This window comes from Physella acuta, unplaced genomic scaffold (genome assembly GCF_028476545.2).
Source record: "Physella acuta isolate Inbredline_101_S28 unplaced genomic scaffold, ASM2847654v3 ptg001625l, whole genome shotgun sequence".
NCBI classification, from domain to species: Eukaryota; Metazoa; Mollusca; class Gastropoda; family Physidae; genus Physella; species Physella acuta.
Window position 1 is genome coordinate 90,425 of NW_026733139.1, and position 17,860 is coordinate 108,284.

Here is a 17,860-nt window from a genome sequence, read left to right on the forward strand (position 1 = left end):
GTTTACGTCGGTCTTACCAAATTCTCACATTGGCGGTCGAATCAACTTATCACAGCTAAAAACTTCTTACATACAGAGGCCAACCCGCTTTTTACAAACACATCGTGTGCGAAATATTTGAGTAGTGCAGATGTTAGGTAACTTCTTGGTTAACTTGAAACAACCAATATTGACGTCCATGATCCTAATGAACTTGATACAACCAATATTCCCGTCCATGTTTCTAATGACCTTGATACAACCAATATTGTCGTCCATGTTTTTAATGACCTTGATACAACCAATATTCCCGTCCATGTTTCTAATGACCTTGATACAACCAATATTGTCGTCCATGTTTCTAATGACCTTGATACAACCAATATTGTCGTCCATGTTTCTAATGACCTTGATACAACCAATATTGTCGTCCATCTTTCTAATGACCTTGAAACAACCAATATCGTCGTCCATGTTTCTAATGACCTTGAAACAACCAATATTGTCGTCCATCTTTCTAATGACCTTGATACAACCAATATTGTCGTCCATCAGTTCTTGTCCCCCACGTGATTCCCGTCCACGCCTGTCTCAAGAGGTCCACGCGAGCCTGACCCCTGTGATCTGTTTGTCCCACGGCTTAAATCAGGTTTGGAATTACGTCAGGCAAACTGGGGGGGGGGGGGGGAGTGTGTGATACAAGTTGGTCTTTGTTATCTTTATCGAGATTATTGGCGGCAACAACTTTGGTGCAGAGATTTACATAGGGGGGGTGGGGTCTTGCTAGCTCAAGCACGAACACACATCAAACACACACACACATACATACACACACGAAGATGCACGCACACAAACATAAATAAATGTCCCAAATAAATAAACGGCAAAAAAATCGCCAACCAATGGTGGCACTAAAGTAGGTCAACGAGGGTGGCACTAAAGTAGGTCAATGAGGGTGGCACTAAAGTAGGTTAACGAGGGTGGCACTAAAGTAGGTCAATGAGGGTGGCTCTAAAGTAGGTTAACGATGGTGGCACAAAAGTAGGTTAACGAGGGTGGCACTAAAGTAGGTTAACGAGGGTGGCACAAAAGTAGGTTAGCGAGGGTGGCACTAAAGTAGGTTAACGAGGGTGGCACAAAAGTAGGTTAGCGAGGGTGGCACTAAAGTAGGTTAACGAGGATGGCACAAAAGTAGACCAAAAAACGGTCCTCATAAGTAGACCACCAAGAGTAGCTCTAAAGTAGGTCAACAGTCAACAATTGTGCACTAAAGTAGGTCAACAGTTAACAAGGGCGGCACTAAAGTAGGTCAACAGTCAACAAGGGTGGCACTAAAGTGGGTCATCGAGAGTGGCACTGCCCCCGGCACAGTTCCAAACAGCCGCTAGTCGGGCATCCATATAAACTCGCACGTGCATTTTGTTTTACGTCTGTCGCGTGCGTGGTGAGTAGTCGGGACAGACTGTTGGGATATATTGTTGGGATAGAATGTTGGGATAGACTGTTGGGATAGACTGTTGGGATAGACTACTGGGACAGACTGTTGGAATAGACTTTTGGGATAGACTGTGGGAATAGATAGTTAGGATAGACTGTTAGGATATACTTTTTAGACTTTAAGGATTGAACTACTGAAATTAAGTGGATTAAGTTTGTAATTTGTGTTGTGTAAAGAGAAAATTATCATTAACATATTGGATAATTCTTTACTCATCGGATGTTGTAATTTAGTCAAGATAACGGTAGGTATGGTATGAATGTATGTCTTCCAGACATATTTTCGTGAAATGCTTTACAATGACTTTTAGAACAATATACATTCTGATAAACCAAACTGAGTTTTCAGCAACAAAACATTGACATGGATTAAAAAGACCTACTAAACTTGATATCAAAGTAACTTGACATCGGAGTAAAACATCCTACAAAATTTGGCATTGGAGTAGCAAGACATACTGAACTTGACATAGACAAGATCAACAAAACTTGACATGGTGTAACAAGACCAACAAAACTTGAAATAGACTAACAAGAACAACAAAGCTTAACATGGTGTAACAAGATCAACAAAATTTGACAAAGACTAACAAAATCAACAAAACTTAACATAGACTAACAAGACCAACAAAACTTGACATGGTGTAATAAGATCAACAAAACTTGATATAGACTAACAAGATCAACTAAACTAAAATGTAAAGTCAATGATACATTTTATTTGTTGCATTGAGGTGTAAAATTCAGGTTAACTATACAATGTATTTGTTGTATTGAGGTGTAAAATAAAAAAAAATGGCCGTCTGTGACTAAGGCAATAGCTTGATGTGCTGTATTCTATACACGCTATACAGCATTCTTGCTGAAGATATTTCCTGTTAGAGCACGTGACCAAACCCCGTCCCTCCCCCACCCTCGACATAATATAACTCCTCCCTGTTACATCATATTATCTCCCCCCTCCCCCACCCCCATCTAGTAGCAGAAATGAAGCACGCAGTGAGTTGCCATAAGGCAAAGATCGCATAAAAAAATGACCCAAAAAAACATTGGCCAAATTTGGCAGGTGAGACTTTGTCTGGCCTCTAGGCCATATTCATGCATTTTTCAATTACATATTTTTTGTTCTCATTTTTCAATCAATAGAAAGGTATTAAAAAACCACAAGAAAAACGGTCAACTCATATATATATATATATATATATATATATATATATATATATATATATATATATATATATATATATATATATATATACATATTCTTGGTAGCTAGTCGTGTATGCTGGATGGATGTTCCAGTAGTAAACGTCGGAGGTGTGGGTTATGAAAAAGTTGCTTCCAATGGATGAAGAAATCAATTACATTTTATTTATTGTTGTGATTGAAATTAAAAATATTTCTTCGTTAGAAAAATCAATTAAAGCCAAGCTATTGTTTAACTAACCATTCTGCTGCTTGATTAAATAGTCTTTGTATTGTATTGTTTTTTTTTAGCCTTAATAGATTCAATACATTCATGGGATTGCTTAAAGTAATAAGAGATGAGCTATTTCTAAAGTAATGTCAAAGGGACTTACCCTCAATTAGAAATGTAAAAAAATAAATGCAATCGATACTCCCCTTCTGGATGTTTATTTTTATTTTTATTTTTTCAATTTCAATTTTTTGTTATCGTTTGTTCAAACTTCTAAACTATTTCTTTCTAAAATACCTGGATAGGATAAGAACACGTCTTTCATGTCTTGTTCTGTCACAAATATAAGGTCAAAAACTACTTTACTAGTGCAATACAAGCATGACCTCTTGGTTCACATACATTCTGTGTGTAAGATAAATTGTGTGTGTAAGGGTAATTGAATGTGTAAGGGACATTGATTGTGTAAGCAGCATTGAATGTGTAAGGGAATTGATTGTGTAAGCAGCATAAAATGTGTAAGCAGCATTAAATGTGTAGGCAGCATTGAATGTGTAAGGAAATTTATGTGTGTAAGGGACATTGAGTGTGTAAGGAACTTTATGTGTATAAGGAACTTTATGTGTGTAAGAAACTTTATGTGTGTAAGGGACATTGAATGTGTAAGAAACTTTATGTGTGTAAGGGACATTGAATGTGTAAGAAACTTTATGTGTGTAAGGGACATTGAATGTGTAAGAAACTTTATGTGTGTAAGGGACATTGAATGTGTAAGAAACTTTATGTGTGTAAGGGACATTAAATGTGTAAGAAACTTTATGTGTGTAAGGGACATTGAATGTGTAAGAAACTTTATGTGTGTAAGGGACATTGAATGTGTAAGAAACTTTATGTGTGTAAGGGACATTGAATGTGTAAGAAACTTTATGTGTGTAAGGGACATTGAATGTGTAAGAAACTTTATGTGTGTAAGGAACTTTATGTGGTAAGGGACATTGAGTGTGTAAGGAGCTGTAGGTGTGTAAGGAACTTTATGTGTGTAATGGACATTGAGTGTGTAAGGAACTTAGATTGTGTAAGGGACATTGAATATGTAAGACACATCAATGTGTGTAGGAGACATTGAGTGTGTAAGACACATTGTGTGTAAGCAACGAACGTGTAAAACACGTTGAGGGTGTAAGTTATATAAGAGTATAAGACACATTGAGTGTGTAAGATATGCATAGCGTGTAGACCATATCGTGTAAATACATTGGATACACAATAGTGAAGGTTTTATTCCCCTACCCGCAGTTTGTATTGGCTCTTGTCCTGTCTGCCTAGACAGGGCGACCAACTGTGAGGGTTGGTTCATTGAAGAGCTCATGCAAGGGGAGACTACTGCATGGGAGATTCTTTTTTCTTTCCCTTTTTTAATGTGGTTAATGTCGTAGGACACAGAAACACCGGGCTAAAGATGTGAGGTTATTCTGGCGGATTTTATTTTACACTGGGACCTAGTTCTAATTCACGATATTAATTACTGGAATACTGATGGTTATTGGATCCAAAGTAGGTTTATTTCAGTCAAGATTAACTGTTTATTTAGATTAGTGATTTATTTAGTGATAATTGTGTGTTATAGAAATAAAATATTTCTTTTTATTAAACACAAGTCTTTTCACCCCGATAGCAAACTAGTTAATTAATATATAATTAGTCGAAGTCGTGGTCTTAAGGTTTACATATATATATATATATATATATATATATATATATATATATATATATATATATATATATATATATATGTATATATATATATATATATATATATATATATATATATATATATATATATATATATATATATATATATATATATATATTCTTATACTATTGAACGACTATTTCTGATAGAAAAACTTTAATTTTGTAATACAAAACTGTGCCACTGTTAAGTGCATCTGGACCCGTGTATTCCATGTAAGCTAAGGGTTGTAGTCCAGATTTAAAAAAAAACGTGTACAAATGTATCGTTCAGACTTTAAAGCTGGCATTTGTTAACTTGCCTCATGCGTTCATTTGTTAATTTTACGTCAATTTGTCCTAAAGGCGTTAACATGGCCGATCCCGTCAACTTAGTCGTATTGTGCTAATGTGTCCGTATTGTGCTAACGTGTCCGTATTGTGCTAACTTGTCCGTATTGTGCTAACTTGTCCGTATTGTGCTAACTTGTCCGTATTGTGCTAACTTGTCCGTATTGTGCTAACTTGTCCGTATTGTGCTAACGTGTCCGTATTGTGCTAACTTGTCCGTATTGTGCTAACTTGTCCGTATTGTGCTAACTTGTCCGTATTGTGCTAACTTGTCCGTATTGTGCTAATGTGTCCGTATTGTGCTAATGTGTCCGTATTGTGCTAACGTGTCCGTATTGTGCTAACGTGTCCGTATTGTGCTAACGTGTCCGTATTGTGCTAACGTGTCCGTATTGTGCTAATGTGTCCGTATTGTGCTAACGTGTCCGTATTGTGCTAACGTGTCCGTATTGTGCTAACGTGTCCGTATTGTGCTAACGTGTCCGTATTGTGCTATCTTGTCCGTATTGTGCTAACTTGTCCGTATTGTGCTATCTTGTCCGTATTGTGCTAACTTGTCCGTATTGTGCTAACTTGTCCGTATTGTGCTAACGTGTCCGTATTGTGCTAACGTGTCCGTATTGTGCTAACTTGTCCGTATTGTGCTAACTTGTCCGTATTGTGCTAACTTGTCCGTATTGTGCTAATGTGTCCGTATTGTGCTAATGTGTCCGTATTGTGCTAACGTGTCCGTATTGTGCTAACGTGTCCGTATTGTGCTAACGTGTCCGTATTGTGCTAACGTGTCCGTATTGTGCTAATGTGTCCGTATTGTGCTAACGTGTCCGTATTGTGCTAACGTGTCCGTATTGTGCTAACGTGTCCGTATTGTGCTAACGTGTCCGTATTGTGCTATCTTGTCCGTATTGTGCTAACTTGTCCGTATTGTGCTATCTTGTCCGTATTGTGCTAACTTGTCCGTATTGTGCTAACTTGTCCGTATTGTGCTAACGTGTCCGTATTGTGCTAACGTGTCCGTATTGTGCTATCTTGTCCGTATTGTGCTAACGTGTCCGTATTGTGCTAACTTGTCCGTATTGTGCTAATGTGTCCGTATTGTGCTAATGTGTCCGTATTGTGCTAACGTGTCCGTATTGTGCTAACGTGTCCGTATTGTGCTAACGTGTCCGTATTGTGCTAACGTGTCCGTATTGTGCTAACGTGTCCGTATTGTGCTAATGTGTCCGTATTGTGCTAATGTGTCCGTATTGTGCTAACGTGTCCGTATTGTGCTAACGTGTCCGTATTGTGCTAACGTGTCCGTATTGTGCTAACGTGTCCGTATTGTGCTAACGTGTCCGTATTGTGCTAACGTGTCCGTATTGTGCTATCTTGTCCGTATTGTGCTAACTTGTCCGTATTGTGCTAACTTGTCCGTATTGTGCTAACTTGTCCGTATTGTGCTATCTTGTCCGTATTGTGCTAACTTGTCCGTATTGTGCTAACTTGTCCGTATTGTGCTATCTTGTCCGTATTGTGCTAACGTGTCCGTATTGTGCTAACTTGTCCGTATTGTGCTATCTTGTCCGTATTGTGCTAACGTGTCCGTATTGTGCTAACTTGTCCGTATTGTGCTAACGTGTCCGTATTGTGCTAACGTGTCCGAATTGTGCTATCTTGTCCGTATACCTTTAACATGTCCATATCACGTTAAGTAAATTGTTCCTTTCACATTAACCTCACCCTATCACGTTAATTTGTCCCTATCAGGTAAACCTCTCTCTCTCATTATCACGTAAATCTCTCCCTATCACTTTAACTTATCCATATCACGTTAACTTGTCCCTATCACGTTAACTTGTCCCTATCACGTTAACTTGTCCCTATCCCGTTAACTTGTCCCTATCATGTTAACTTGTCCCTATCACGTTAACTTGTCCCTATCACGTTAACTTGTCCCTATCACTTTAATTTGTCCCTATCACGTTAATTTGTCCCTATAACGTTAACTTGACCATATCACGTTAACTAGTCCCTATCGCGTTGTCCCTATCACGTTAATTTGTCCCTATCCCGTTAACTTGTCCCTATCCCGTTAACTTGTCCCTATCACGTTAAACTGTCCCTATCCCGTTAACTTGTCCCTATCACGTTAACTTGTCCCTATCACGTTAACTTGTCCCTATCATGTTAATTTGTCCCTATCACATTAACTTGTCCCTATCACGTTAACTTGTCCCTATCACGTTAACTTGTCCCTATCATGTTAATTTGTCCCTATCGCGTTGTCCCTATCACGTTAATTTGTCCCTATCACGTTAACTTGTCCCTATCCCGTTAACTTGTCCCTATCACGTTTACTTGTCCCTATCCCGTTAACTTGTCCCTATCACGTTAACTTGTCCCTATCACTTTAACTTGTCCCTATCACGTTAACTTGTCCCTATCACGTTAACTTGTCCCTATCACATTAACTTGTCCCTATCACGTTAACTTGTCCCTATCACGTTAACTTGTCCCTATCACGTTGTCCCTATCACGTTAACTTGTCCCTATCATATTAACTTGTCCCTATCATATTAACTTGTCCCTATCACGTTAACTTGTCCCTATCATATTAACTTGTCCCTATCCCGTTAACTTGTCCCTATCCCGTTAACTTGTCCCTATCATGTTAACTTGTCCCTATCACGTTAACTTGTCCCTATCATATTAACTTGTCCCTATCCCGTTAACTTGTCCCTATTATGTTAACTTGTCCCTATCACGTTAACTTGTCCCTATCATATTAACTTGTCCCTATCCCGTTAACTTGTCCCTATCACCTTAACTAGTCCCTATCCCGTTAACTTGTCCCTATCATATTAACTTGTCCCTATCACGTTAACTTGTCCCTATCATATTAACTTGTCCCTATCCCGTTAACTTGTCCCTATCATATTAACTTGTCACTATCCCGTTAACTTGTCCCTATCACGTTAACTTGTCCCTATCATATTAACTTGTCCCTATCCCGTTAACTTGTCCCTATCACGTTAACTTGTCCCTATCATATTAACTTGTCCCTATCCCGTTAACTTGTCCCTATCATATTAACTTGTCCCTATCATGTTAATTTGTCCCTATCATGTTAACTTGTCCCTATCACGTTAACTTGTCCCTATCACGTTAACTTGTCGCTATCCCGTAACTTGTCCCTATCACGTTAACTTGTCCCTATCACGTTAACTTGTCCCTATCATATTAACTTGTCCCTATCCCGTTAACTTGTCCCTATCATATTAACTTGTCCCTATCCCGTTAACTTGTCCCTATCACGTTAACTTGTCCCTATCATATTAACTTGTCCCTATCCCGTTAACTTGTCCCTATCACGTTAACTTGTCCCTATCATATTAACTTGTCCCTATCCCGTTAACTTGTCCCTATCATATTAACTTGTCCCTATCATGTTAATTTGTGCCTATCATGTTAACTTGTCCCTATCACGTTAACTTGTCCCTATCACGTTAACTTGTCGCTATCCCGTAACTTGTCCCTATCACGTTAACTTGTCCCTATCATGTTAACTTGTCGCTATCCCGTAACTTGTCCCTATCACGTTAACTTGTCCCTATCACGTTAATTTGTCCCTATCACGTTAACTTGTCCCTATCATGTTAACTTGTCGCTATCCCGTAACTTGTCCCTATCACGTTAACTTGTCCCTATCACGTTAACTTGTCCCTATCACGTTAACTTGTCCCTATCATATTAACTTGTCCCTATCACGTTAACTTGTCCCTATCACGTTAACTTGTCCCTATCATGTTAATTTGTCCCTATCACGTTAACTTGTCCCTATCACGTTAATTTGTCCCTATCATATTAACTTGTCCCTATCACGTTAACTTGTCCCTATCATGTTAACTTGTCCCTATCACGTTAACTTGTCCCTATCACGTTAACTTGTCCCTATCACGTTAACTTGTCCCTATCATATTAACTTGTCCCTATCACGTTAACTTGTCCCTATCACCTTAACTAGTCCCTATCCCGTTAACTTGTCCCTATCATATTAACTTGTCCCTATCACGTTAACTTGTCCCTATCATATTAACTTGTCCCTATCCCGTTAACTTGTCCCTATCATATTAACTTGTCCCTATCACGTTAACTTGTCCCTATCATATTAACTTGTCCCTATCCCGTTAACTTGTCCCTATCATATTAACTTGTCCCTATCACGTTAACTTGTCCCTATCCCGTTAACTTGTCCCTATCACGTTAACTTGTCCCTATCACGTTAACTTGTCCCTATCATGTTAATTTGTCCCTATCATATTAACTTGTCCCAATCACGTTAACTTGTCGCTATCATATTAACTTGTCCCAATCACGTTAACTTGTCCCTATCATATTAACTTGTCCCTATCCCGTTAACTTGTCCCTATCATATTAACTTGTCCCTATCCCGTTAACTTGTCCCTATCACGTTAACTTGTCCCTATCACGTTAACTTGTCCCTATCATGTTAATTTGTCCCTATCATATTAACTAGTCCCTATCCCGTTAACTTGTCCCTATCATATTAACTTGTCCCTATCACGTTAACTTGTCCCTATCATATTAACTTGTCCCTATCCCGTTAACTTGTCCCTATCATATTAACTTGTCCCTATCACGTTAACTTGTCCCTATCATGTTAACTTGTCCCTATCACGTTAACTTGTCCCTATCACGTTAACTTGTCCCTATCATATTAACTTGTCCCTATCACGTTAACTTGTCCCTATCATGTTAACTTGTCCCTATCACGTTAACTTGTCCCTATCACGTTAACTTGTCCCTATCATATTAACTTGTCCCTATCCCGTTAACTTGTCCCTATCACGTTAACTTGTCCCTATCATGTTAACTTGTCCCTATCACTTTAAGTTGTCCTTATCATGTTAACTTGTCCCTATCACGTTTCTCCTATCACTTTAAGTTGTCCCTATCACGTTAACTTGTCCCTATCACGTTAACTTGTCCCTATCATTATAACTTTTAACTACCACTTTGTATTATATAACACTTAACATTCTCAATGTGGTAGTGGCATAACAAGCTGTAGATATTGTATTCATGTTATATAGACCACATTCCATTATAATTACTAATACGTATTTATACAGAATGGAATAAGTAAGGTAATAAATGGCATGCTGCATATATTATAAATGGCTTAACGAAGTATGAAGTATTCGTCAGAGCTACTGGGACTATAGGCCAACCTGTTGTACACAATAGAGACAAAGATGGACCTTGTGTTTGTATAATGATGTAGTTTAGGTCAGATGTGCTAGTTTAGGTTGTGTTGTGTTGTGTTTACGTTACGTGCCCAAGTATAGATGGTGTTGTGTTGTGTGTACGTTAGGTGCCCAAGTATATATGCTGTTGTGTTCACGTAAGGTGCCCAAGTATAGATGGTGTTGTGTTGTGTTTGTTAGGTGCTCAAGTATAGATGGTGTTGTGTTTACCTTAGGTGCCCAAGTATAGATTGTGTTGTGTTTACGTTAGGTGCCCAAGTATAGATTGTGTTGTGTTTACGTTAGGTGCCCAAGTATAGATGGTGTTGTGTTTACTTTAGGTGCCCAAATATAGATGGTGTTGTGTTTACGTTAGGTGCCAAAGTTGTCGAGGCTATTGGTCTAAATGTATACCAGGTTCTGTGGCCCGATTACTCCCATTGCCATATATTGTGGTCCCATTATTTGTGGTCCTACTACCAGTATTTGTGGTCCCATTAATAGGTTCTGCGTGTTTGTTGGGTTAAAATATCACAAAGAAGTTAACATTGTCGTGTCCTAACACCATCTGATCGTGTAGATCTATAGTACCGTGTTAGTCATTTTGCCTAGCACATAGATCTATAGTACCGTGTTAGTCATTTTGCCTAGCACATAGATCTATAGTACCGTGTTAGTCATTTTGCCTAGCACATAGATCTATAGTACCGTGTTAGTCATTTTGCCTAGCACATAGATCTATAGTACCGTGTTAGTCATTTTGCCTAGCACATAGATCTATAGTACCGTGTTAGTCATTTTGCCTAGCACATAGATCTATAGTACCGTGTTAGTCATTTTGCCTAGCACATAGATCTATAGTACCGTGTTAGTCATTTTGCCTAGCACATAGATCTATAGTACCGTGTTAGTCATTTTGCCTAGCACATAGATCTATAGTACCGTGTTAGTCATTTTGCCTAGCACATAGATCTATAGTACCGTGTTAGTCATTATGCCTAGCACATAGATCTATAGTACTGTGTTAGTCGTTATGCCTAGCACATAGACAGGTGATTATAGATCTATAGTACCGTGTTAGTCACTATGCCTAGCACATAGAGAGGTGCTTATAGATCTATAGTACCGTGTTAGTCATTATGCCTAGCACATAGATCTATAGTACCGTGTTAGTCATTATGCCTAGCACATAAACAGATGCTTATAGATCTATAGTACCGTGTTAGTCATTATGCCTAGCACATAGAGAGGTGCTTATAGATCTATAGTACCGTGTTAGTCACTATGCCTAGCACATAGACAGGTGCTTATAGATCTATAGTACCGTGTTAGTCATTATGCCTAGCACATAGACAGGTGCTTATAGATCTATAGTACCGTGTTAGTCATTATGCCTAGCACATAGACAGGTGCTTATAGATCTATAGTACCGTGTTAGTCATTATGCCTAGCACATAGACAGGTGCTTATAGATCTATAGTACCGTGTTAGTCATTATGCCTAGCACATAGACAGGTGCTTATAGATCTATAGTACCGTGTTAGTCATTATGCCTAGCACATAGACAGGTGCTTATAGATCTATAGTACCGTGTTAGTCATTATGCCTAGCACATAGACAGGTGCTTATAGATCTATAGTACCGTGTTAGTCATTATGCCTAGCACATAGACAGGTGCTTATAGATCTATAGTACCGTGTTAGTCATTATGCCTAGCACATAGACAGGTGCTTATAGATCTATAGTACCGTGTTAGTCATTATGCCTAGCACATAGACAGGTGCTTATAGATCTATAGTACCGTGTTAGTCATTATGCCTAGCACATAGACAGGTGCTTATAGATCTATAGTACCGTGTTAGTCATTATGCCTAGCACATAGACAGGTGCTTATAGATCTATAGTACCGTGTTAGTCATTATGCCTAGCACATAGACAGGTGCTTATAGATCTATAGTACCGTGTTAGTCATTATGCCTAGCACATAGACAGGTGCTTATAGATCTATAGTACCGTGTTAGTCATTATGCCTAGCACATAGACAGGTGCTTATAGATCTATAGTACCGTGTTAGTCACTATGCCTAGCACATAGACAGGTGCTTATAGATCTATAGTACCGTGTTAGTCACTATGCCTAGCACATAGACAGGTGCTTATAGATCTATAGTACCGTGTTAGTCACTATGCCTAGCACATAGACAGGTGCTTATAGATCTATAGTACCGTGTTAGTCATTATGCCTAGCACATAGACAGGTGCTTATAGATCTATAGTACCGTGTTAGTCATTATGCCTAGCACATAGACAGGTGCTTATAGATCTATAGTACCGTGTTAGTCATTATGCCTAGCACATAGACAGGTGCTTATAGATCTATAGTACCGTGTTAGTCATTATGCCTAGCACATAGACAGGTGCTTATAGATCTATAGTACCGTGTTAGTCATTATGCCTAGCACATAGACAGGTGCTTATAGATCTATAGTACCGTGTTAGTCATTATGCCTAGCACATAGACAGGTGCTTATAGATCTATAGTACCGTGTTAGTCACTATGCCTAGCACATAGGCAGGTGCTTATAGATCTATAGTACCGTGTTAGTCACTATGCCTAGCACATAGACAGGTGCTTATAGATCTATAGTACCGTGTTAGTCACTATGCCTAGCACATAGACAGGTGCTTATAGATCTATAGTACCGTGTTAGTCACTATGCCTAGCACATAGACAGATGCTTATAGATCTATAGTACCGTGTTAGTCATTATGCCTAGCACATAGACAGGTGCTTATAGATCTATAGTACCGTGTTAGTCACTATGCCTAGCACATAGACAGATGCTTATAGATCTATAGTACCGTGTTAGTCATTATGCCTAGCACATAGACAGGTGCTTATAGATCTATAGTACCGTGTTAGTCACTATGCCTAGCACATAGACAGATGCTTATAGATCTATAGTACCGTGTTAGTCACTATGCCTAGCACATAGACAGATGCTTATAGATCTATAGTACCGTGTTAGTCATTATGCCTAGCACATAGACAGATGCTTATAGATCTATAGTACCGTGTTAGTCATTATGCCTAGCAGATAGACAGGTGCTTATAGATCTATAGTGCCGTGTTAGTCATTATGCCTAGCCATAGAGAGGTGCTTATAGATGACATGATACGGTGGAGTTTATCTTTGCCGCAGTGTGGCAGGCAAGCAGAGAGTTGAAGAGTTACTGCGTTAGTTATTCTTGTTGTCGTTCTAGTTTATTGGTGACTTTTTCATCGATGGACGTAACAAAAATACGTTAGTCTTTAAAATACTGGATAATTCAATTGTTTTTTTTTTCCTACTCGGACAGATGGCCTGCAGTGTGGGTTGTGTCGTCTGCTCGACGTTTTAGATCACGTGACGGACATGGAGGGGGACACGTTTCCCGACGTGACGCTAGCCGACGCCGCGGCAATGGAGCACCGCGCTCAGACGGCGCCCTTGCGGAACGAGAACAATGACCTGATCAAGGACACCTTCGTGGTCCTGAGGCCGAAGCACAAGCGGTTCCACGTCACGCGAAACCAGGTCATCCTGACCTTCCTCGTGGTTCTCCTCGTTCTGATCGTCGCGATTCTCGTCACGGCTTTTGTGACGAGGTCACAATGTGACGTCACTTGCGGGGACTGCCAGGGGTCGCAGTCGGGGTCCCTGATCTCAGGCCTGCCCGACCCCGGGAGCAGCAACACAGGCACCAGCGCCAACTCGCTGAACAACTTCCACAAGTCCACGGCTCACGGCAACAAAAGCTACCCGTGGACCGGCATACGGTTGCCGCGGGATTTGATCCCCAAACAATACGAGATCCGGATCAAGATTGACTTGACCAACTTCACATACGAGGGCGCGGTCAATATCACGGTCAACGTCAACACCTCGACCAAATACGTCATCTTCCATCGCAGCCTCATCGACATCAACGAGTCGCTGATTAGGATCGCGTCCAACTGCACGCCTGAGGTCAAGGTCGTGCACCAGTTCCAGGTGCCAGACAAGAACTTTCACGTGCTGGAACTGGACAGAGAGCTGGACACGGGGAGAAACTACACGGTGGTCATCAGCCAGTACACGGGCAACCTGACCAGCAACCTGAGGGGGTTGTACCTGAGCTCATACTTCACCAGGACACACGAGAAGAGGTAGGTTGGGTGGTGTGTGGTAGGTTGGGTGGTGTATGGTGGTAGGTGGTTGGTTGGGTGGTGTATGGTGGTAGGTTGGGTATTGTATGGTGGTAGGTTGGGTGGTGTATGGTGGTAGGTTGGGTGGTGTATGGTGGTAGGTTGGGTGGTGTATGGTGGTAGGTTGGGTGGTGTATGGTGGTAGGTTGGGTGGTGTATGGTGGTAGGTTGGGTGGTGTATGGTGGTAGGTTGGGTGGTGTATGGTGGTAGAATGGGTGGTGTATGGTGGTAGGTTGGGTGGTGTATGGTTGTAGGTTGGGTGTTGTATGGTGGTAAGTTGGGTGTTGTGTGGTGGTAGGTTGGGTGTGTGTGGTAGGTTGGGTGGTGTATGGTGGTAGTTTGGGTGGTGTATGGTGGTAGGTTGGGTGGTGTATGGTGGTAGGTTGGGTGGTGTATGGTGGTAGGTTGGGTGGTGTATGGTGGTAGGTTGGGTGGTGTATGGTGGTAGGTTGGGTGGTGTATGGTGGTAGGTTGGGTGGTGTATGGTGGTAGGTTGGGTGGTGTATGGTGGTAGAATGGGTGGTGTATGGTGGTAGGTTGTTGGTGTATGGTTGTAGGTTAGGTGGTGTATGGTGGTAGGTTGGGTGCTGTATGTTGGTAGGTTGGGTGGTGTATGGTGGTAGGTTGGGTGGTGTATGGTGGTAGGTTGGGTGGTGTATGGTGGTAGGTTGGGTGGTGCATGGTGGTAGGTTGGGTGGTGTATGGTGGTAGGTTGGGTGGTGTATGGTGGTAGGTTGGGTGGTGTATGGTGGTAGGTTGGGTGTATGGTGGTAGGTTGGGTGGTGTATGGTGGTAGGTTGGGTGTATGGTGGTAGGTTGGGTGTGTGTGGTAGGTTGGGTGGTGTATGGTGGTTGGTTGGGTGGTGTATGGTGGTAGGTCTGGTGGTGTATGGTGGTAGGTTGGGTGGTGTATGGTGGTAGGTTGGGTGGTGTATGGTGGTAGGTTGGGTGGTGTGTTGTGATAGGTTGGGTGGTGTATGGTGGTAGGTTGGGTGGTGTATGGTGGTAGGTTGGGTGGTGTATGGTGGTAGGTTGGGTGGTGTATGGTGGTAGGTTGGGTGGTGTATGGTGGTAGGTTGGGTGTATGGTGGTAGGTTGGGTGTTGTATGGTGGTAAGTTGGGTGTTGTGTGGTGGTAAGTTGGATGGTGTATGTTGGTAGGTTGGGTGTTGTATGGTGGTAAGTTGGGTGGTGTATGGTGGTAGGTTGGGTGGTGTTTGGTGGTAGGTTGGGTGGTGTCTGGTGGTAGGTTGGGTGATGTCTGGTGGTAGGTTGGGTGGTGTATGGTGGTAGGTTGGGTGTTGTATGGTGGTAAGTTGGGTGTTGTGTGGTGGTAGGTTGGATGGTGTATGGTGTATGGTGGTAGGTTGGGTGGTGCATGGTGGTAGGTTGGGTGGTGTATGGTGGTAGGTTGGGTGTTGTATGGTGGTAGGTTGGGTGTTGTATGGTGGTAAGTTGGGTGTTATATGGTGTTAAGTTATTTGTATGAAGTATGGTGGTAAGTAAGTTGTTTTATGGTGGTAAGTTGTATAAAGTATGTTGATATGCTAGATGCAGTAATTTGATTTGGTAAGTTAGATTTTGTATCTTGGTTTGTTGGTTGTTTGTATGCTAGAAAGCTAGTGTATGGGTGTGTACTTGTATGATTGTATATATATATATATATATATATATATATATATATATATATATATATATATATATATATATATATATATATATATATATATATATATATATATATGGATGAATGTGGTTTTGTGCATGGGTGTATGTGGGTATGTTTCTGTAAGAGTGTGTGTGTGTATGTTTGTGTATGGGTGTGTGTGGGTGTATGTTGGTAGCCTAAGCTAGATAAAGTGTAATGGTAAGTTAGTTGTATGTTTATGTGCTATATATATATACATCTAGCAGAAACATACCCACATACACCCATACACACAACCACATCCATCCACCCTTACACACACACACACTCACCCCCCCCCCCACTCACCCAATCAATGGGATCACAATATTACAACCCTCCACCCCCCCCCTCCAATGATAAGACCATGATGTATAACGTGCTAGAATTGATAGAAGATCTTTGTACCATCTAATTAGCTGTGCTCCTTACCTTAGGCGAGCCCTACTATTTCTACTCTAAACTCAGACATGTCATTTAATATAATGATAATAAAACACACACACACACGCACACACACACACTTTACAAGTGAATCTCCCCATCGCGTTCCGTGCAGCTTTCAACCATTTTTTACATCGTTAAATTAGGTTCATTTAATAGCTACCTGCGTGAAGTTTTTTCATCCAGTTCAAATATAAGTCTAGTAAAATGGCATGCTAGTGTAGGAATTAAGCAAACAAAGACAAAGTTAAGGAAAGATTTTTAATTGGTCCTAGAGGTACTGTCTGGCTCATTTGTTGCTTCACAATTTGTTTAGCTTGTCACGTTCTTTGTTATGTCTCGATCGCTTGTTATTGGTCTAGTTCGTTTTTTTGTCTATCTGGTAATTTGGTGTCTAGTTTGTAGGCATTAGCTTATTTCTTTTTTAACTAGTTCGTTAGTTGCTTTTCTAGTTTTATGTTTGCTACTCTACTTTGTTCATGATTTGTCTAGTTATCTGTTTGTTATTTCAGTTCATTCATGATTTGTCTAGTTTGTTCATGATTTGTCTAGTTTGTTCATGATTTGTCTAGTTTGTTCATGATTTGTCTAGTTTGTTCATGATTTGTCTAGTTTGTTCATGATTTGTCTAGTTTGTTCATGATTTGTCTAGTTTGTTCATGATTTGTCTAGTTTGTATAATGCTCATTCCTTTTGATAGATTCTGGTCCGCTCCCGTGAATTTGCATTGTGCTGTGTTATGTGATATTCAGATTTCTGTATCTGATTTAGCTTACTGTTTGTATGTATGTAATGCTGTCTATAAGTAATGTTGCCTGTCTATCAGCAGCTGGCTGTCCTTCAGTGATGATTTCTGTCTGTCAATAGTTACTATCTGTCAGTAATGATTTCTGTCTGTCAATAGCTACTATCTGTCAGTAATGATTTCTGTCTGTCAATAGCTACTATCTGTCAGTAATGATTTCTGTCTGTCAATAGCTACTATCTGTCAGTAATGATTTCTGTCTGTCAATAGCTACTATCTGTCAGTAATGATTTCTGTCTGTCAATAGCTACTATCTGTCAGTAATGATTTCTGTCTGTCAATAGCTACTATCTGTCAGTAATGATTTCTGTCTGTCAATAGCTACTATCTGTCAGTAATGATTTCTGTCTGTCAATAGCTACTATCTGTCAGTAATGATTTCTGTCTGTCAATAGCTACTATCTGTCAGTAATGATTTCTGTCTGTCAATAGCTACTATCTGTCAGTGATGATTTCTGTCTGTCAATAGCTAC

General features: G+C 40.3%; 1 protein-coding gene across 2 annotated transcripts in view; it reads left to right on the forward strand.

The window, feature by feature from the left end:
- LOC131929396 (glutamyl aminopeptidase) overlaps positions 1-17,860 on the forward strand; it is a 100,297-nt gene that overhangs the window by 26,419 nt on the left and 56,018 nt on the right. Inside the window, exons 1-2 of one of the 2 annotated variants that reach the window (XM_059285561.1) lie at positions 4,335-4,447; positions 13,584-14,412. In XM_059285561.1, coding sequence (XP_059141544.1) covers positions 13,640-14,412 — 773 coding nt within the window. In that variant the 5' untranslated portion in view covers positions 4,335-4,447; positions 13,584-13,639. Of the gene's footprint in view, positions 1-4,334; positions 4,448-13,583; positions 14,413-17,860 lie in introns of those variants that run through there. The other variant, XM_059285560.1, reaches the window with a different exon arrangement.